The sequence below is a fragment of the Tetrao urogallus genome (assembly GCF_951394365.1).
Source record: "Tetrao urogallus genome assembly, chromosome: 2".
In the NCBI taxonomy this organism is placed as follows: domain Eukaryota; kingdom Metazoa; phylum Chordata; class Aves; order Galliformes; family Phasianidae; genus Tetrao; species Tetrao urogallus.
In genome coordinates, this window is record NC_136814.1 from 47,349,747 (window position 1) to 47,372,384 (window position 22,638).

A 22,638-nucleotide genomic window follows, 5' to 3' on the forward strand; every position below is an offset into this window, starting at 1 on the left:
AGGTTCTCTATCATACTCCTTTACCACAGCATCTAAGAGTGCTGAAAGACAAGTACATTCTCCTCGCAGAAAGGAAGCATGTCCTGCAATCCCTTCAGTAGGCAATTCACTTGATAGCATGTGTTTACGTTTCCAAAAAGCTTTAGACAACATTCCTCATTGGAGACTCAAATCATTCCACTGATGTTAAACATTTTATTAAAAAAAAAAAACAAACAACAAAACCTTTTAGGAATCAAGCCTTACTCCAAGTCACACACTGGGAATTCAAAGAATTGTAAGGCCAAACAGCTGACAGAACGTAGCTGCTTTGAATTTGCACGGTCATATGATAGCATGTTGTAAATGAAGGAAGAAAACACTATTTTAGTCCCCTCGTATCTCCTGCTCCTCCATCATCTGTACTTAGACCTTTCTTTGTCTTTTGATTTCTTAGGACTTCTGCTTCTGTCTCTCTTTTTATCCCAGTCCCTTATTCGGACATCTTCTCTGTATTTGTCTTTATGTTTGCTGTAACTTCTCTCTTGAGATCGGCTGCGACTCCGATGCCTGTCTTTCTTCTCACTCTTCACCTTCTCTCTACAGCGTTCTCCTTCATGTTTTCGATCAGAATCCTGTAAAAGGAATTGGATGGACATGCAGTTACAGACAGAAGTGGAAAAGAATACAAAGGCATGAGAAGAGCTTGAAAGAGTCACGAATGGTTGGTTCCATAACAGTCTAAGGCTGATTCTACCTGAAATGGATTAACACACACACACACCTGCTTTGCTTGCAGCAATAGGTGGATGGTACAAAATCACTGACACAGCATATTGGAGTAAAGGAAGGAGAAATGGATTCATTACTCAGATTGTGAAATGCCACACTGATAGATTTATGACACACAACATGCTGGAACGACTATGTGGTAACACCAACACCCATACGGGCCCCAGCCTCACAGCAGTTTAAAACAACAAGATCCTTCTGAAAGTTACCATTTCACCTGGAAAGTCACAGAACTCAAAACATTTTCTTACTAAAAACACTGAGTTTTAACATGTGAATTCCTGACATTTTTAAGTACTGCTAGAAACTATTTTGTTCTTAGTATTCAATTAAGATATTCAGGAAGGCAAAAATACAAGAGGCAGTTTCCAAATCCTGGAGGAATATACATATAGAACTTGGCATTAAGAAGGCAGTGGCCACTTCCGAAGGTACGACTGCCTGACAGTTTTGTACCAACACATACTCTCGTAAGTATAGATCATATTTAGCGGGGTTGTAATATATTTTATGAGCTAGGAGAAATGCTTGCACCAAATATATTGTATTTCTTTCTTAATTTTAGTTTTCATTTTTCTAAATATGTGCAGTAACATTTACCATAGTGTATGGCTAAAACCTAAACCACATCACAAACAAGCAAATTTTTTTTTTATTTAAGTGGAAACTCTCCTCCAAGCAACCTTCTTCCAGAAAGGCAGCGACCAGCATTATCCCCAGGGCAAACTCCCAAGAGCAAATGCTGCCTTCAGGATTATGCAGATAATGCTGAAATTCTACAGTTGCAATAGGAAATACAAAACCCCAGGAACCAACACACATGCACAGATACAGATTTGATCTTTACATACATAAACAAAAATTTCTGCTGCTGCTGCTGAATGCAGTAATCTCACTGGTAGTGAAATGTTTATTCTATATCTTTATTGTTGACCTCTATTTCAGTACATTTTTGGAATCTGAATCAACAAAAACAGAGTGTTGTTGCTTCCAGTTACTTATAAGAGGTTTGCCCAGTCATCTTCAGAATTATGCACAACTTCCCTTTAAGTATTTTATCAAATATGTTACAAAAGAAACCCCAAATCCTTGGTTTCCATGTTTGAACAGGAAATTGGGTTCCATGTCTCTCTGTGTCAAGGACTGAGTGAACATCAGAAGGTGAACCCCCCAGCTGTGAAGCAGAGTGGAACAAGACAAAAATACTGGCTAGTAAAGCAGGTGGGGGCACAGTGCCCTGCTATCTTCAGGGTGCTTTGTTGCTGAGGGAGAACACAAGGGGAATCAGGAAAAAAACAGAACAACTCTCAGTACAAAATCTACAAAGAAAACATCAGAGAGAGGCTGCTGGCCCAGCTAGACACAGAACTCCTCATTTACAAGGGGAAAGGCTAGTGAAGACTTGAATGTAATGACAAATAGCCTGCCTTGAATGTCATAGAAAAGGGCAACTTGCTGAAAGGATTAAAAAAGTCACATGAGCATGGAGCCAGATAAGTACAACCATCTTTCAAAAAGCATTTGAGACAAAGGTGTACAGGGCATGTCTGAAGCTGCAAGTGCCACAAAAAGGTTGGCATGGCAGATAATACCACCGCAGACTAAAGAAACAACATAGCAATTTGAATTAAGAGGATGAATTGCATCTTAGTTCCCAAAAAATTAATTATATTTCTCCTTAACTAACATTTTACCTCTTTCACTTCTCTGGCGTAGAAAAACGTTAAGTCTTCAAAACACTGCATTAATAGAAGTAATAACAGTATTTGAAATTGAATCCTTTGTGCACTACCCAAGTCAGAAAAATGCTGTTTTCCTCTTGAAAGCAGAAGACTACTACTTAAAAACAGTTTTCTTTCTCACTGCTGAAGTCCAGATTTCCCAACGCAGGATCATTGCTTCTGATCAGCCAACAAATAAGCCACGATCCAGTCACCAGTGTGTTGGTGAACACACGAGGAAGGAGTTATTAAAAGAGGGGAAGAAACTTCCCTGGAAGTCATGACTGACTTTGCCAGAAGTGTGCCAAACAACTCTTGAACGTAAACCACTCTGAAATACCACGACTACAAGCACAGAATAAATATACGCCACCTCTATGTACATAAAGCACACTAATTAAATGCTAAAAGGATCAAACAAGAGAGTTTCAGTAAGGAGATTTTGATCAAACCTAATCAAACACTGTCCAATAAGCAGTAAGAGGAGGGGATTAAAAACAGAAAGATCAATATATTTTTGCTAAAATGACAAGTGCAGAAATCTGAAATTCAGAGACCCTACGTCAAACAGAAATCCATGAGATGTGCTATACTCCTCCACAGACCCAGAAAGCTGCTAAGGGTACAAAGTCATAATGTGGATCTCAAGCAAAAGCAATCAAAATACTCTGCCAAATCCTATTCTCAAACCCACACACTGATGCAGCCTCTTGCTCCAGACCCACATCCTGTTGCCTACTAAAAGCAGCCACAAGACCCTACCTCTTCAGCCCTCTGGAATCACATCAAACAGCACAAGGTTCAAAAATATCTTCTTAACATTCAGCTCCGAGGCTGAAGATTCAGGAAACTGGTGTCAAACTAAGAAAAGGGATGAGTCAAAATACACTAAAGAAAAAAAAAAAGAGTAAGAGAACAGAAAAACAACTCTACATCATGGAAACTATTCAGAAAATAAAAGTCCCTTTTCTTCAGTCATAGCTGGAGCTGGTAGCACCAACTTCAATTTCAGTTGCCAGAACCTTCTATTACTGGACTCTGCTCTCTGTCAGTTAAAACCTCTGCAATACTAAGGGTTCAGGACAGAAGTCTGTACATGATGCATAATCATTATGATCTCTGGCAACTGACTGTGTTAGGTTAGCTGTTGTTTTAAAGTTTTTACCTCAAATGCTTCTCCTACTTCTAAAATAGGTTTAAGGGAAAACCGTTTGCTTATACTAAATGTGCTACTGATCCAAAAAGTTCCATACTATTTTGCTTTGTGCAGGCCTCAGGCACTGCCTCAGGAACACATCTCCCTCCTTGGTTATGGTACGAGTTCCCCAGGTTAAGACTCAATTATAAACTAACATATATACACACACACACAATATATATATAGTATATTCTAAGTATGATTTGTCAGCTAAGCTGCCAGCAAAGTTTACCTGGAAAGAGCCACATTGAAATCACTCACAGATATTCTATGTGGAACTAAATACACAAAACTCATTTGTACAAGAGCAGGCATGTCCAAGCCGCAGCCATCATGGCAGCAGCTCTTCCCTCAGAACCAACTGAACATTGCTGCGCTATTAACCCTGCCTGGACAGAATCCCACAGGGCACTGCCTCAAGGGATGGCAAATAAGTTTATGCATTGTGATGCACTGGCTAAACATGACCCTGTGAACAGTGAAAAGTATGCAGATGTACTTTTTGTTTTGATAAAGGAATTTGAGTACAGGTTTCAAGATTGCAAAAAAATCATCAGTTTCTTTATTTGCAACTCCACTTGAAGTCAACATGCCAATTCTCAAATGGAATGTATTACGTTGCAGTTAAAAATGTCTCTTTACCAGACTTTTATAAGCCCTCTCTTACCAGTGAGAACTACCCCTCACTTCACAGTCACACCTTATTTGTGCAATTTTTGGCCGTACGCACATTTGTGAACAACTATTCTGAGGGATGAAGTACAGGAAGAGTAAAATTTCATCAAAAATATCTGATACTTTGAGAGCTCAGGAAGAACTGCAACCATTGCCATCAAACCTGGATGATGTATTAGTTTCACAAAAACAGGGTCACATATCCCGCTAGTTCTATGGTTTTGCTGCTCTCTTTTGTACATGTTTTCATTAAAAAAATTAAAATAATGTATATAAAGTAACAAAACTTAACTATATTCTTTTACAACAGCTGCCCCCAAAGTAATCCCTCTTATTTTCTGATGTTGGTACAGAACATCAGAGGTGGATGTCAGTGATACGGTAGTAGAGGCTGAGCCTTCCCACCAATATTCCAACACATATGAAGCAAAGGTGTGTTACTGAATGCCTCCATGCAGAAAAACTGACGCTCAGTGACACTCACCAACACTTACTGAATGTTTGTAGAGACAAAAAGCGAACGTGAGCACAGTGAAGAGGCATCTGAATGATTTTTAAATGTTCTCTGCTGATAACACATGACCAGCCAGTTCTGTACGTGTATTTTCTGAACTTTCAAGAGCAGCTCTTACATGCAAAAATATTTGTGGCAAGAATGTTGAAAACACATTGTCAATCAGCCAAAAAGACTGGAGGAAGTCCAAAACAATATGAAGGCAGACCCCTTGCAAACATTTTATGCTTCAGACTTATCTGACCAGATCCTTCCCTCACCCAAAGGATCCCAGTCCAGTTAGTACACAAGCAGTAATTAGAAGACTGATATCACCAGTGAGCGGTAGACCAAAAGAATGAAAAGTGACAAAACATTGCCAGTGTTTGTGAGAAAAGTTTTTTTTAGAATCACAGCAAGAAGTGATGCAACAACAGAATCAGGTATGCTTTCTGTACACAGCACTTAAAACGGTACTCAAAATAAATGCCACGATGATTCTATTTACTGTAGCTGGAACCTTATCACTTTCTGCAAAGTTGCTTGAAGACAGCTTTGTTCTCACGCAAAACCTGCACTGTTAAAACACTGGATGTTTATATTTTTTGCTTAGCTTACCCCTACATAATGCTCAAATTTCAAGAGTACTTGACCCTTCGTTCAGTTCCCACGAAAGATCAGCATATTGACTATGTTAGGTTCAGAAAAATGTGAAAATGCTGACTGCGGAGGCTGCAGTGAAAAGACTGAATGGCAGAACCGCTGCCTCCTCACAGCTTTCCACACAGCCTGCCCTGCAGCACTGCATGCTAGCACAGTCTGGATCCAAGCAAACAGGCATACAAATCTTACACAAACGCTTCCAAAACAACGTCAAAAAAAAAAAAAAAAAAAAACCAAAAAAATAGACAATGCAAAGAGACTGTGTTTCTGGTTCCACATGGGAGAAAGCCAACGCACAAAGTTTTGGCAAGAATATCGGAAATAGTTTGCATTCATGAAATTTCATGAACTTCTGGTTTATGGCTGGGAATAGCAGGTTCAAAATGCTGAAGATCTTCCACCCTTTGAGAGGCTACATTGCCTCTTATTCTGAGTGGCTTTTTGCCAAAACATCCATGCCTCGCTTCCCGAAGTCCAGAAAGACCCAGGAAAGCTTCACAACATTAGCCTTCTGTACATTCACAGCTGCTGTACTTTGTGGGACTTTGCACACAGGGTCCTCAGTTGTAAATCAGATTACTTCTTCCTGGCTTCTCTTAATAGAGCAAGAAACTGATATAAAGTTAAATCATTCATTCAACGAGAGCTAAGTACCTTGTATTTTTTGGTCCTCTTGTCATCTTCTTCGTCTTCAGAGTGGTAGTGCTTTTTCTTCTTCTGTTTTTTAGCCAAGTGTGACTGAATTGTTTGAGATTCTTCTTCCTCATCAAGCACAAGGTCATACTTAGCACTGATAGTATTGGTTAAGAACAGATTTGTTACTTAATAAGTATAAGAACAGAGAAGTTCATAAAGGAGACTAACCCCAATTTACCAGACAGGGTTTACCAAGACATACAGGTACTGAAAAATTCAACTGATCCTAAACAATTGAATCTTATCCTGATAAACTGTACAGCCAGATCTCAGTTTTTTATTTTTTTTCTACCTGTGGATCTCTGAACAAGTTACAGTTTTCTGCACCACGAGGAAAGCAGGATCACAAAACAACATTTCGTTACCGCTCTTCTTTCATTGTGGATACAGCAGATCCCATGCAAAACCAAAATTCTCTGTTATGCCTTATGCCACTCTATGGATCTACATAGGAAACAATAATTACTTGAATAAAACCCAAAAATGAAACAGCATATTCTGATTTCATTAAATTCACACAAGTCATCATATGAAACAGGCAAAACGCTTAATTCTATCTCAAACGTGAAGTGGTAGCAAAAACATTCACTTGGCAAGCTTTAATAATATGAAATCTTTCCCAGCCTGCTTTCATAAGCTCTCCTTGGCACAAAAAATGCCTTTGACTGAAAAAGGATACTCCTGCTTTGGTTTCACCTTCTCTTTTAGAGCAAATTTTGAAGGTTTATCACGTTCCTTTTCGTAGTCTTTGAAATCATCCTTGGTGTACTGCCCACCTGTTGGCAGAAAAAAAATTAGTTGGCAGAACTAAAAAGAAAAAAAAAATAAAAAAATCAGTAAGACTCACACCTACCACTGCATTCCTTTTATGAGTTTGAGGGCTCTTCCTAGCAACACTGACATCTGAATGTCAGAGTAGAAGCGTGTAGTACAAATCATGACTCTGTGCTTCTCTTGCTTGCAGATCTCATTAAAAAGCATATGGCTTTCTCTTCACTCATGTACAGTGGAGATGAAATATGAACATCAACACAAAGCAGGATTTAAAACTACTTCAGTCCCTCTTTCTCTACAGGGCCTATGTCACGCTACTTAAAATTCTGTTTTCTAAAGACTACCCTCATTATTAAATGACTTTCTACTCCCACGTGCATAAGGGAAACCTCTGAGACAGCTGCAGATCTCCATCTGAATTCATCCAAAAAGTGTTATGACTTAAGAGGGACATCACAGACTTCTCTGTCCATTCATTCACTTGGCAACAGCAGCTCACAGACCAAGATACTATTTCATAGCAACGTGCTGCCACCTCCCGGTCACATCTGAAACCTGCTATTGCCCGGCTAGGTCAGAAACAGCAACCAAAGGGGAATGACACTCCTTTGCCTGTGTCACTCTATGGGTACCAGATAAGTCCAACAAAATGACAGTATAGTTTAGCTTTCCAATACTTAGGAAAATTTAGATCTATGTTGCTCCAGAAAAAGAAAAAAATTCCATGTAATTCAGTTTATAAAGACCTCAACAAGCTGTACAATAAGGTTGGCCTACAGAGGTGATAACCCTAGCCCAAATATTCACTTTTTGTCCTATACCTTCAATTGCTATACACTGAATAATGAAAAGTACCCAGAAAGTAACGCTGTACTGCTATACTATGTTGCTGTAAGTATCTCCAAAGGCAACACTTCTAAAGTTTGAGATGAGGAGCTCATGATTAACTGGCAAAAATCTATCTAGTAAAAGACAATCTATGGTAAAATATTTTTTTTCTTTCTGACCTACCCAGTTAAAGTAGCAGTAGGAAACCCTTCCATTCTTCCTTATGGAAGAAGTGAAGAGAAGAGCTAGACACTTTGTTGCTCTGTGTTCCTGTGCTGCCAGGAAATTCACATCCTCAAAAATGAGATGATTTAAGTTCTCAATTGCTTCTCTTTACATCACTATTTATAGTTCGGAAGTCACAGCTTAGGAGTTAATTAGGAGTCAAAGAATCACAAGTGTACCCACCTTTTCCTTTCCACTTAATCTTTGCAACAGACTGGCTAAAATCCACATGTATCCGTCTGTCATCTATCAGCACGTTGTCCATTTTGAAATAGGCTTTCTCACAGTCTTCCTCCTGATATTAACATTTCCAGAAAATGAGCACTCGTGACTATTTCATAACAGTATTTACTGAAGAGCTCAAACACCAACTCGACTGCTCACTGGTACACGTTTTCCAAACAACATTCCACGGAGTATTTTTCTAAAATTGCCCAAACCACAGCAGTTTTTGCATTGTACCATTTCAAAAGAAATAATTATGCTTTGTCCCAGTGTAAACATCCCAAGTTCCATCTTTTTTTCATTTTATTTCACCACTTTAAAAAGTATATGTAACATTTAGGGAAAAAAAGGGAATAAGGGACAACAACATAGGTAACAGAAGTTCTATTTTAAGAACACAAGCAGGCTAAAGAACTGTCTTCTGACTTTTCCAGTGTTGTCTAGTTTTCCTCACAGATTAGAGACTATCAGAAAGTCTCTGTGAAGAAGTTATACACCATAAAGAAAACTCCTAACACTGTAAGAGCAGCTTAAAGCTGACACAATTTACAAACTGAACATAGGGTACAGTACTGCATCTGTAGTACTACCCATCTACCATCTTCAATTCTTTTTCCTCTCTTTATGCAGTACTCCTCCCAACATTCCCTTCTTTTACTCTTCAAAACTGTTAGAAAGCATGCTCTGGGAAATAAAAAGACCTGCTCCAAATCCACTGACTTCAAGGCAGGCTAAGTACATATTGGTATTGCTAGGCTGAATCAAGACTTTGGCCTGCTTTAGGACCTACAATTTCTGTAACTAAGTCAGTAAGAGAAAATGTCAGGTACCCCACACTTGAGGATTGTACTGTTCTTTAATGGAAGTATACTGAAAGTGAACTTGCACAAGCAAAATCTATATACAGCATAATTAAAAACCATACCTTTTCAAACTCAATGAAAGCATAACAAAGAGATTCACCAGTCTTCCAGTCTCGAATCACTTCGCAGCTGAAAAATTGTCAGGAAATTAAAACGTTAGTGCTTCTGGAGCACAAAGCATAAGACAGGCAAGCACTGATTAAAAGGAAGAATAACAAACAGTTAAAATATAAAAGGGAAAAAAAAAAAAAAACAGGCCTAAAAAGTATTGTAACAGTTGATTCTGAAATCCCTGGTAAGGCAGTAATGTTTCTGCACAGAGAAGGCACATGTGACATTGATCAGTTGAGTAACTACTATACTTAACTCACAAGTCCTTACCTTGAAATGTGAAATAAGAATGAATTGTAGAGCTAGGGATGAAATTCTGATGAAATATAATTATTTTTTCAACGTTACTGCTGGTGATCAAGTCTTTCACATTTCACTAATGGAAGAAAATAAACCTCACATTCTGGTTTTATGAAGGAAAAGGAAAGTTTAAACAGATACTGTGACAAATTTCTCCTTTTAGAGGGTAGCTCATGAGCAGCCATCTTATCAGGAAGCTCACTGAATAAAAAAAATGAAGCCTGAACTATTGGATTAGGAAATGCAAAATGGGAATAATGATAGTGTGCATAAGTACTGCCAAACTCTTGCCATAATGTGAGAATTCTGCTCACAAAGTTTGAAACAGTCAACCAGTACAGTAAATGGGATATCAGTGTGAGACCTGAATGTCCTTCATCTGCACTGAGCAACTGACATACTAGGATTTAACACACAATCCACACGGTGGTCAAGATGAAAAAAAGAGGAAGGAGAAAAGACTGCTCATACAAGCTATATGAATTCTCTTCAGCAGCCATTAATTGAGAAGAAAGTATCCCTCTAGGGATACCTTCACCCTCTACTTCCCTAAAGTGCCTGTATACTAATGCATGCAGCATGAGAATTAAACAGGAGGCACTAGAGATCTGTATGAGGTCACAGAACATGATCTTATTGTGATCATGAAGACATGGAAGGACAGCTTGCATAACAGGAATGCTGTCATGGATGGCTATTCACTTTTTAGGAAAGTCGTGTCAGTGAGGCAATGCAGCAGAGCTGCTCTTTATGTGAGAGAGCAGCTAGAATGTATCAAGCTCCACCTGAGGGTGACAGATGACCCAGAGGAGAGCTTGTTGGTGAGAATTAGGAGGCAGCCTGTGATTTGTGAAAGCAGGACATGTGCAACATCCCTTCTCTTTGTGGATTATTCAGAGGATCTATTTGAAAGTGGAAGGACTGCAGAACAGTTTATTAAACAAACTGATAAACTGTAAAAAGTCTCTAGGACATCCAAAAATTATGCTCCATTTGTAAGGATAGCAATGCAGTGCCAATTTCTCACATCCATCCTACAGAGTCTAGAGAAGGATCTGGTGGTCTGCAGGTCTGCATGCCTGCTGTCAATCCTGCACAAACCAGTAGAAAAGGAACCCAATGCTGGCTTACTGAGCTTCTGAATAAATAGGAGACTCGAGACCATCTCAATACACCTAACTGAAGTTCTCTAAAAGGGGTAGTGCTAGTGATACACTTCTGAAATCTCTCTGGAAGTTCTAATAAATTCCTGCAACAAAGGTTTTGGGGGAAACTAAGCAATAACAGCACACAAGATGACTGTACTAATAAGCAAGTGCAAGACATAAATTGTCATTCTCTCTTAAGAAACTAAGGAGGTCACTCATGGAGTTTGGGGACAGTATTAAATAGTTCAAGACAGAAAAAAATTGCCAAGTTCCTAGGAGTCTAACTGCACAACGAAGGAGAAAGTGACCATCAGTGCAGACAAACACAGTCAGATGAGCATGGGGGGAAAAATCCTAATTGTGCCTTGTGAAAAGTGACAGAACCTGAGCTGACAATTAATTACAATTAATTAAAAGAGAAAGACTCTAAAATCTATATGATTTTTTTTTTGTGAAATCAACACGGTGAAAACAGCCCAGGTTTTAAAGCATTCGTAGCCCCAGGAGTAATTAGATAAGGCTGAAAACAAAGTGGAGAATATCACTGTGCCACTGTAACTCTGTAATTTCTTTAATGCTGTAAGCAGTTCTAGCCCTCTCATCTTGAGGTGAAAACAGAATAATAGAAAAAAGTTGAGAAAAGGGAAACAAGGCAAGGAAAATTCCTCTATGAAGTATGCACACTTGTACACCTAGCCAGAAAAAAAAAGATTATTTGGGATTATATACATTAGAGAGTTATAGGAAAGTTGGATACATTTGAGAGTAATAGGAAAGTTGGTTTCACTACCCATCTTTTTTTTTTTTCTTTCTTTTTTTTTTTTTTTTTTTTTTTTTATCCCCCACACCAACTTAAGAGGAAATCAACTGCAACTACTAGGAGCCAGGCTCGAAACTGAAGAAGACAGCAGGTACAGGGAACACTTTAAGACAGAACATACTGGGTGCTACAAATGAGTACTGCTTTATCCAAAACTGTACAAGTTCTCACAAAAACAAACAAACAAAAAAAGCAACCCCACCCAGTGACTGTATCTAGCTTATGCAGCAGCTGAACTGTAAACTACTGAAAGGAGGGAAAGGGTGGAGGACTGGGGAAAGTCCCATATTTGTCTCATTTGCTCCTGTACTTCCCCTAGGTGTTCACTCAAACCAACTGTGGGGACAGGATATTCAGCTGGTGAGATGTGACTTTGTATCACCACTGCTGCGGTCTGACAGTGGGTAAATTACTAGACACACCAGAATAACTACTTAACCTAAATAACACTGATGGGCATCATGCTCAGTTTGAAGAAAGCATTCTGTTTCACATTACAATAATTACCTTTTAATTGGACCAAATCGGGAAAATATTATTTCTAGGTCTTCATCTGTGGTCACGGGATTCAGTTTACAAACAAACAGCACATTTTCTGGTGGCTTGACTTCTGCATCTGGTAAGTCTCCCACCTGTGGGGTTCAGAAATAGACTTTCATCATTTCTGTCCATAAATTTTAGTTCATCCTAGCTTAATAAGGATGAGAAATTACAATCACACAACTTGGTTCAGAAAGACAGAAGGGAGCCAGCACTCAGGCCTGCTTAGAGGCAACACTTGCTTACAGTGCACACAACTTTGATGTATGCAATCTCTGGTCAAAATTCCCACATCAAAACCAGCAATCTAAGTTCCAGAGGAAAATACAAACAATCACAACATCTCCCACTGTATTACAGCACTTCTTTAAAAACTTGAATGAAAGACTACTGATAATAAACAACTTATGTCTATTTCACTTAATATGCTAATAAAAAGGTAAATGTACATTTGTTAGATAAGCAAAATAACACAAGTAAGGAACATATTTCAGAAAATAGCTTAAGCACACGACAGTGCCAGAGAAGTTTACTGTTTTGACAAAGGAACAATGAAACTAACTGCTGTGAGTTTTTAGGTTTGTCTTTGAAATCAGTGAAACAAACAGTACACTACGTTTTTTTTTAAATCTCTTCAGCTTAGATAACATTGCTCCCTACTGCAAACCATCCAGCAACACTCATTATCACATTGGTTCACATCCCCCCCCTTTTTTTTTTTTTTTTTTTTTTTTTTTTTTTTAATTTTAAAGACAGCTTTATCCAAGAAAACACATCAGTGGCCCAATGCTGATGCAAAACAAGAACACAGGGCTGTAGATCTTCTGCAACACTGTAGCAAATGTTAAATTTCAGATAATCCCACAGAAGGAAGACAGCCATTACACACAGGATAGATGTAAACTACTGTGAAGAGTCTATTTCAAGTTTGCCCAGCTCTCTCCCATGCAGGCTAAACCTTTTTTGGGGATTAAAGACATTCAGCAGCACATTATGTATGTTAAGTTTTAAAATTGGATTCACTCCTAGGCCTCCTCCTGGCCCTGAAAATGATACAGCACTGACAAAAACCACTTCCTATAAGTCACAAATATCAAGTGCTCATGCTTACTTCTTTTCATTGTACCACAGACATGTAATAGCATGGATTCTGAGCCATGACATCATATCAGCAATTTCAAGATAAATTTCTACAACTTTCTACACATAATACAAGAAGCACATGCATATACAGAAACAGAAATAACACCAGAAAGGTAAAGAGAAAACGATGCTCACCATTTCCAGAAGAATGGCACGAGTTTTTGCCTCTTTTTCTGCCTGAACTTCTTCTATTTCATCTGCAGACCGTCCTTTCATGTCATCAATTTCTTCATCTGCTCCTATTCTTCCACTCTGAAAAAATTGAAGAAAAAAATTAATTAAACTCCAGGCCAAAAATTCTCTATTTCCAAATATTACTTGGATATCACTTTCTCCCCCCAAGACAAGAAAAATGCTCCAGCCACGTATCTCTGCAGAGCTGGTCTTTCCTTTTGTTCTCTCCACTCAGGTCAAAAAAGAAGAGATGCTACCCTCATGAACTTCAGGCACCATAAACTACATACGAACTTTCAGGCTCAATTTGAACTGAACACAGTTTGATCTTCTGAATTCTTTTACAACCTCATACTCAGCAACTCATCACAAGCATCAGCTCATGTCTAATCTAGATAGTTCCTGCCAGAAATGAAACAATGAACACCACAAATTTCTGTTGTGTCCTATAGGACCATACTAAATATAATGTACTGCAACAACAACAACAACATATCTCTGCACATCTACCACCAGGAAGATTTGAAGTTTAAGGTTCTCCCCTCATCGGTATCTCTAGAACACTGCTGCTCCTACAAATACTTCAAATACATCAAAAGCTGTATCTTCTGTCATGCCACAGGCAGGGGAAAACTAAGAGCAAGCTTTCAAGTTTCTGCCAAGTTGGGCAGTGAGATATAAAATTTCTTATACTGTTCAGCAGATCTGACGGTATGTGAGAGTACAGATGTACCTCCAAAGCCTAATTTCAATCTTGCAATTATGTATCTATTAAGCTTAAAGACGAACAGTATTCTCTCTGGTTAACGTATTCATTGCTTGAAAGAACTGTATCCATATAAAGAGGTAGTATCACTTGGCAACTTTCATAACTGTATGCTGTGACTAAGTTATTCACTACAACTAAATTTCTAGCACGTTCCTTCTGTCTAAAGAAATACACCACAACAGTATGTATGCTTGGAGACATAAAAGAATGACCAAGAATGCTTACAATGAAATACAAACAGAACATTTCTCAATATAAAAGAGAACCAACAACAAGCAATTTCATATTAAAAAATGTAGTAATATTTGTGTTCCACCAGAAGAGTGTACAAAAAAAAAAAGTAACATCAGAGGTGAATATTCTGAATGTTGTGCTTAAATAGTCTTTAATTAGAAATCTGAACTACGGCTTTCCAAACTTATGCCACCACAGGACAGCAAATCACTCAAATAACTTCCATCATTTTCTGACAGATTAAACAGGTATTTGTTTAAACACAGCAATATCCCCAAAAAGACGACAAGCATTTCACGTATCAGAACTCAAGCTGGCACAGTAGAAAAGCATCTCTTATCCTCCTATGGTAAAGAATTTACAAACTATTAAAGATACGAATTTTGACAAAGCCTGTGCTGGTGACTAACAAGGATCTACTTGTTTAATTCTTTCTCCCAACTTTTCCCCAAGAAGCCATCACAAAGACTCACATCGAGCTGTTCCTTAGTAGGCTCTGGTGAGCGATCAGGAATGGGCAAGCCAGGTGGATCATCAAACGGATCATCCAGAATTACTGTATGATTTATCCTAATAGAAAGCAACATCAAGATCAGCACCAGTCACAAGCAAATAAAATCATCTTTACTCAAATAAAAGGAAACCAGCCTTGGTGATTCCCAGCTATATCCCAAAAAGTCAAACATAGAACATGCTTGTAAATACTAAAACTGATGCTTCTGTAAAGGCAACAGATGCACATTTTCTTATTCTAGTATCTGTTTGTTTTCTTAGAGAGCTATTTCCAGTCTACAGTCTAGTAAAGTCTAAAAACACAGAATCACAGAATGGCCAGGATTGGAAGGGACCTCAAGGATCATGAATCTTCAACCCCCCTGCCACATGCAGGGCCACCAACCTCCACGTTTAATGCTAAACCAGGCTGCCCAGGGCCCCATCCAGTGTGGCCTTGAACACCTCCAAGGACAGGGCATCCACAACCTCTCTGGGCAGCCTGTTTCAGCACCTCACCACTCTCTGGGTAAAGAATTTCCCCCTGATGCCCGAAGCAACATTTTATCTTTTTGCTGTTTCCTAACTTCTCAAACTACACAAAGAATTCACTAAAGAACCCAAAGGAACAAAACTGCTTAGAGCGACCACCGATTATTCTGGTGTCCATCACCAGTGTAGTGTCCTACAGCTTAGCTTGGACACTTCCATCCCTGTTCTGCAAGTTCTTCAACAACTACATAAAACACAGAATCCATATGAGAAGAGATATCTATACTGATTTACAGATTAATGGCTCATGACTCATTAACTCATGACACGCTTCCATAATAAATACTAAGTTCCTTTTAGAAGAAATTCCTATTAAGACATGATTATAAAGCATTTGACCAATAATATAAAGATAAAAGAATACAAGTCACTTTGTATTGCTATATTAATTTAGTTTCCAAAGAGATAAATTTCTTAAATTATAACATATTAATCAAAAAGTGAGGTTAAATGCAATCACACCTGATATCTTGATACGGGATAAAATCTTTATCCACAAAGGTTTCATTAATTGTCTTCAATACATCCATGCCTTCAGTCACTTCTCCAAATACTGTATGCACACCATCCAGATAATCCAGGTTTTCCCCTGTTGTAATAAGAAACTACAAAAGAAGATACAAAATCATCCACAGCAATTTTTTTTTCTTGAAATCTTTCCTTCCTTACAAAGAAGCTATGGTAATGCTAGTGGTAATTGCATTTATTGCCATATGGCTACATGCTAGCAAACTGCATTCTTAACTATCAATACAAATGCCATTGTTTCTAAAAGATTATATAACTTTTTTGTTTTTTGTTTTAAACTAACAGTGCATAGAAGCAGGAAAATTAACTCCATAGATTACAACAAGCTGTAGGTGGAACAGAACTGTAGGGCTTTTTTTTAAGTTGCTCTTTGATCATGTAAAAAAAAAAAAAAAAAAAAAAAAAAAGCTTTTTTTCAATTCAAACATATTAATGTTTCATGTGAGGCATTTTAACCCACAAAAATGACTGACAATGCATCCAAAATAATTATTCAGAAATAGTATCATTACGTGAGATAGGGCTTTAAACACATCTACAGCAAAAGCTTTGCACAGATGAACTGGAAACACCACCACTTTGAAAAACTGTTTTATAATAATTTTGGCAAGGATATTAAAGCTTGCATTAATACAATATAGTCATACAAACAAATTCTGAATTCAGTTTCCAAATTAAGATGGAACATTTAACTACAGGAACTTTTTTCTGTAAAACTACTGAAAAACTACTTTTTTCCTGCCCACTCTATATATCAGCTAAATCATATAACATTATTAACAAAAGTGAATAAACAGAAGGGAAAAAAATGGAGAATTAAATTCTAACAACATTTATCAAATCTTTCTAGGACAGGATTTGAAGCCGAGCATTTCAACCTCTTCTCAGTAATCAAATAACTACTGGCACCTGGAACACAATGAAAAATACTCATCTATGGCCCTTTTTGTATAAGCCTTTTGACCACATTATGCCCCCTCCTGGAGGCATTCAAGGCCAGCTGGTCTAGAGAAATGTCTGCCTATAGCAGGGGGTTGGAAATGTGATCTCAAAGGACCCTTCCAACCCAAACTACTCCATGATTCTGTGATTCCATGATAAGACGATGCTGTTGAGATGACAACACTGTTGTCAATGTTCCAAATTCAAGGAATTTTCATTTTCCTTACTTAGATGTGTACCAAGACTTACTCCCAGCCCTGCATGCTGACCTGTGATCCATGCATATCGCTGCCGTTGTTCACCATTGACACCGTTCCTTTTTTCTTGTGCTTAATTCTTGGCACTTTTTCTGCCTCAAAAAATCTAGCTTGATCACCATACAGTTTACTGAAAATATATAATAAACACGTTATGAGGAGAATGAATTTTTAAAAGTGAGATAAACAAACGTTATAAAACAGAAAATAAAACTTTTCTTTTCTTTTTTTTTTAATTGGCATTTGCCCTAGGGGAGATTTAGGTCAGACATTAGGAAAAACTTCTTCTCCAAGAGAGTGGTCAGGCACTGGAACAGGCAGGGAGGTGATGGAGTCACCATCCCTGGAGCTGTTCAAGAAATGTTTAGATGTTGTACTGGCAGAGTTTAGTGAGGAAATACTGGTAAAAGGTAGACAGTTGGACGGGATGATCTTGGAGGTCTTTTCCAACCTTGGTGATTCTATGATTCTATCAATAAAACCAGAATGTACATTATATCTGTGCATAGTTTTTAAGGACATGTACACTTACATAATCTACTACATATTACAGAAAACAGATTTTTTTTTTCTGAAGCCTTTCACAGAGGTTTTCTGGAGGCTTGCTTATATGGTTCTAATGCAGCGTAACATTTTTCTAGGGCAAGAAGGGAACGCATATTTTGATAAGAAGGTTCCATCAAAATAAATTAAGCCTACACTGTAAAACCATCACATTTTATGCCTCATATTTCTCTTCCATGACAAACAGAAAGCCACTAAGTCTGCCTGTACGCTCAGTTCACCATACACACAGAACTATACAGAGTACCTTAACCCTACCCAGGATACAGTAAATCATTAAAGCGTTTTCCATTTTTGAAGTCTATTCTTGATTTTTACCTCTCTCCATAATTGACAGAGAGGTGATCAATATACGCACTTGTACAAATTTAAGGAATAATATTGTGTTTGAACTAATTTTGCTAAACAACTGTAAGTCTTTATGAAGAGAATGTTCAAATTAAAGTTTCCCTGCAACAGTTTCCAGGGTAGCAAGAACAGAAATGTCAGTTCTGTGGACTTCAATAGGAGCGAACGTTGCCATTCTACATGCTAGCAGCAGGGCAGTATCACCATTCCCTCAACACACAGTCCTTCCTCACCTGCTGCATTAATGGGCCAAAACCATCCTTATAAAAGAACAATATCAAAACAAACTTCATCTACCCAGAAGCGGCTTACGCCTAGTAAGCACATGCACCCAGACTTGCTTCTGCTTAGCACAATTAAACTGCTTCCAAGATCATGACAGATTCACATGCTCGAAGCTTTCTATTTAAAGGCTCTGACAGCTCAGACTTAGAGAAGTCAACACTGGTCTAGCAACACTAACTCTGTTCAGACTGAGCCATTTATCTCAGTATACTGTGTTTTCCACCAACTCAGGTTTTCAGTTCTTCTCAGCAATTTTCATTCTATTTTTAACAGCAATTTCAAATGAATCCTTTAAAATCCTAAAGAAATCCTTGGCAGCTCTGCCTACAGCAGAGGATTGGAGCTCAGTGATGTCCCTATCAATCTAAGATATTCTATGGTGAAACATACAGAACACACGTACTTTGCCAGGTTCCACCATAGCTATGTGAATTTCTTCAGCATTTACATTCATGACTACTAACATTTTTAACAGGGAAACTGAATTCCCAGTACACATTCAGCGTGATTAAAATGAACTCAGGTGAGTTTTCAGGACAGCAGGTTGCTTAGGTTATAAGAATTCGCAGAGGAAATGAAGCACAGCCTGTGTTCTCCTCCTGTCCAGCTAAATACATTTTGTTACAAAAAAGCATATATGTAGAAACTGCTAATGATTGTGTCCTCCACAGAGCATCTAGTTATGGTTCTCATCTTACAAAATCAAACCTAGTTATCTGCTCACTCAGAAATGAAGAGAAATTTATATACAGCATGTTATAACTTAATTTCTAAGGTTGAAGATAGAATGCTGTCCATAAAACATTTCTGAATGGTTAAAATCAGTGTAGGAACTAAAGAAGTATTCAGCTATAATAACCAAAGAAGCTTATGCATCAACAATTTTACTTCTAAACAACAGTTCTGCCCTAAAAGAGCTGAAAACAATCAAAGTGCAACCTTTTACTCCCATGCTACCTCTCTGCTGATTAAACACCAGACATTTTACTTACCAAAATATAGATTCACCTCCACGGCCAGTTCCCATGGGGTCACCCGTCTGTATGATAAAGTCTCTCTGTCACAAAGAAAATACATAAGATGCTGTCACGTTTATGAATTCAGACAAACAAACAAAATACCACACCAAAAACTGAGAATGCTCACCTGCACATTATAAATAAGACAGTAGTTGTAGTACTTGATCTTGCAGAGCTTCAGAAAATTCAGGCAAGCTGCAAGAAATGATACTCATATTTAGTAAAAGAACTCTGGGTCTAATAAGAATAGATTTATGACTGTGTGTACAAAGCTGCTTTTGGGGCAGGCGTTTGAAGACTTGGCAGCGTAGGGCTTTATAAGCACTGTCAGAGACGTTGTGAGGTTCCCTTAATAGAGCTGCATACGCAGGAACACATTTCCTGCCCAGTTCCTTTAGAGCAGCAGGAAAGAAGGTCACTGCTGCTTTTCAGTGCCAGACGTTGTCACTGATCGATATTTTCAGTGTGTGTTAGTGTGTGTTACATGTATAAACACCTCGTTACAGACACAAACAAGCTCTCCAGCAGCAGTCGGTGTTTGTCAATACTTCAGAGACCCGAAGGTACCACGGAACCTCTGACCCTCCTACGGTCCCGGTTCCAGCACGGAGCTCCAAAGCCCGGGCTGAGCGCACTAGAGGAGGCCAGCAGCCTCGGCCCCTTCCCCACAGGGGATGCTGCCAGCCAAAGGGCGGCTACAACTCCGGGCGGCGTCACGGGCGCCAAATGGCGGCGCCGCGGAGCTCCCAGCACGGCGCTGCCCCACGCACCGTCCCGGCCCCGCGGCCCGCCTCACCGCCACCCAACGCTCGGCTCCCCCCGGTCCGACCCCCGGTCCCGCCGCGCCCCTACCGCGGGGCCGCTCCTCCGTGTAGAGGTCGATCACCAGATCGCCCAGCGTGGTTTCCAGCAGCACAGCCATGGCCGCCTCTCGCTCCGCCGGTCCGACCCGGCCCTGCCCGCCGCGGGGACGCCCCCTGCCGGTGCGGAGGAGGTCCCGCTCGGCGGGCTCCGCCTGGCGCCTGGCGGCGGGTAGGGTCCAGTGCCAGCGGTACTGCGCTCGTGTGCGAGCCTTAGAGCCACCGCCGGCGTATTCCCAGCCTCCGCACCGAGCGTGCGTTGATGGAAGGCTGTTTCTGAGCCACTCTGTACGGCAGTTAGTGACAGAAGGAAGCAGGATCGCACAACGCATTTATTACTCTGAAGCCATAAGCACATCCGCCTGGCGCAGGTCCATGCTGGCTGAGGTGCAACTATTCACCTGCTGCTTTCAGAGCTCTTGCTTTGCCTTTCAGTAAGAAAGCACCCACAGCTGTGCCACGGGAGGCTTGGGCAGGTCATTAGGAAAAACTTCTTCAGTATGTGTGTGGTCAAAGCCCACAACAGGCTTCCCAGAGAGATGGGTGGTGCCCCACAGATGTCAGCGGTCAGGAGGCGTTTGGACGGTGCCCTCAGTGACGCGCTTTAACTTCTGCTCAGTACTGAGGTGCTCAGACAGCTGGAAAAGACACCTCTGAAGGTCCCATCCAACTGAACTTGTGCAATAATGAAGAGGAAAAATAAATAATGGCAAAAATTATTTAGTCACTGATAGGAGTTTTATCATTTACACTAAATATTTACACTGTTATGACATCCCGTGTGCTGTGAGACTGATTAAAGCCTGGGAAAATTGGGGAAGAAGTGACACTTGTTGAAACAATTTTTAATGCATATTTTTTGCAGAGTTAACTACACTCCAGGAGAATGAAAAGAGTAAAGAGATAATGAGAGAATCATAGAATCACAAGGTTGGAAACGACCTATAAGATCATCTAGTCCAACCGTCTTCTCATTACCATTGCTACCACAAACTAAACCACATCTCACAGCTCCTCATCCAGATGCCTCTTGAACACTGCCAGGCACGGCGACTCCACCACCTCCCTGGGCAGCCATTGCAGTGCCTGACCACTCTCTGAGAGAAGATCTTCCTTATGTCTAATCTAAATCTCTTCTGGCACAACTTGTGACCATTTCCCTGGTCCTGTTTGTTGCCTGGGAGAAGAAGCAAAACCCCTCCTCATCACAACCTCCCTTCAGGAAGTTGTAGAGTTCAATGAGGTCTCCCCTGAGCCTCCTCTTCTCCAGAAGAAACAATCCCAGCTCCCTCAGCTGCTCCTCACAAGACCTGTGCTCCAAACCCCTCACCAGTTTCACTGCCCTTCTCTGCACGCACTCCAGGGCCTCAATGTCTTTCTTGCAGTGAGGGGCCCAAAACTGAACACAGTACTAGAGATGCGGCCTCGCTAATGCTGAGTACAGGGGGATGATGACCTCCCTGCTCCTGCTGGCCCCACTATTTCTAATGCAGGCCAGGAGAGGACAAAAGAGAAGGTGTGAAAGACTGGGAGAGAAGGGAAAGAATTAAAGAGGGAAGGGAGGGGAAAAACCACAGGAAGGAGACATTTCAATGGCATTCAAAAAACAACAGGTGTTCTGTTCCATCCCAGTGAGCTCCTGAGTTCCTTGAGGTGAGCTGATAACACATCCCAAGCTTTGCTGAAGTGTTCTGCAGGTCAGCGAGCCTTGAGTCCTTGTATTTGTATATGCTATGATATCATTACGTATCTCGCACGTGTTGTAAGCATTTTAATAATCACCTCCATACACAACAAGGTAGTGCTGTAGCTTACTTTTGCACATCTTGGCTTGTTGAGATGGAACTCCCATCTGATTTACTAATGGACTGTGACACATAGTTAGGAACGTACTTGATATATAGGCTTCCTCCCATCAGAGCATGCAAATGGCTGCAAGTACTAACAAGAGCTGGATTCTTGGAGCTGCCCTCCTGTCCCCGCAGACTCCTACAGCACTCAGCAAAATGTCTGGCTGCGGAGTTGACATGCCATGGAGATTTTTTTTTTCGCATGAGCCTGAACAGAAAACAAATCCTTTGCCTATTTGCTTTAGTAGACCAAACACAACAGATTCAAATGAGCAAACAAATTTAGGACAGATCTGAGAGAAACTAGGTGATGTTGAAGAGAGGCTGTGGAAATTACTACATCAGTGCTTCTATTCCTTCATCCAGTGCTGACTTCTGTGTTGATGAGAGTCAGTTACTCAACTTTGTGTTTTCTAATCTCTGAAACAGTACTAACTGTTGATAATAAATGTACTTTGGAATTAAAAATACCTAAGGTGTTTGTTTAATATGTATTTCTAAATCTATGACTCTCTCTTCCCAACTTGTTCCAGATGTTTACGGCAGTTTGTCAGAAATGCCAACTGCACA

General features: G+C 39.8%; 1 protein-coding gene across 1 annotated transcript; it reads right to left on the reverse strand.

The window, feature by feature from the left end:
* Nucleotides 1–395: 395 nt before the first annotated feature.
* On the reverse strand, nucleotides 396–20,280 carry PPIL4 (peptidylprolyl isomerase like 4; the record flags this gene model as incomplete). The annotated part of the gene is made up of 13 exons (XM_079550026.1): nucleotides 396–614; nucleotides 6,176–6,311; nucleotides 6,897–6,993; nucleotides 8,228–8,339; nucleotides 9,195–9,261; nucleotides 12,019–12,143; nucleotides 13,330–13,446; nucleotides 14,845–14,941; nucleotides 15,878–16,020; nucleotides 17,155–17,272; nucleotides 19,332–19,396; nucleotides 19,486–19,553; nucleotides 20,211–20,280. 13 exons carry the CDS (start codon nucleotides 20,278–20,280, stop codon nucleotides 396–398), a joined length of 1,434 nt encoding a protein of 477 aa, XP_079406152.1.
* Nucleotides 20,281–22,638: the final 2,358 nt, after the last annotated feature.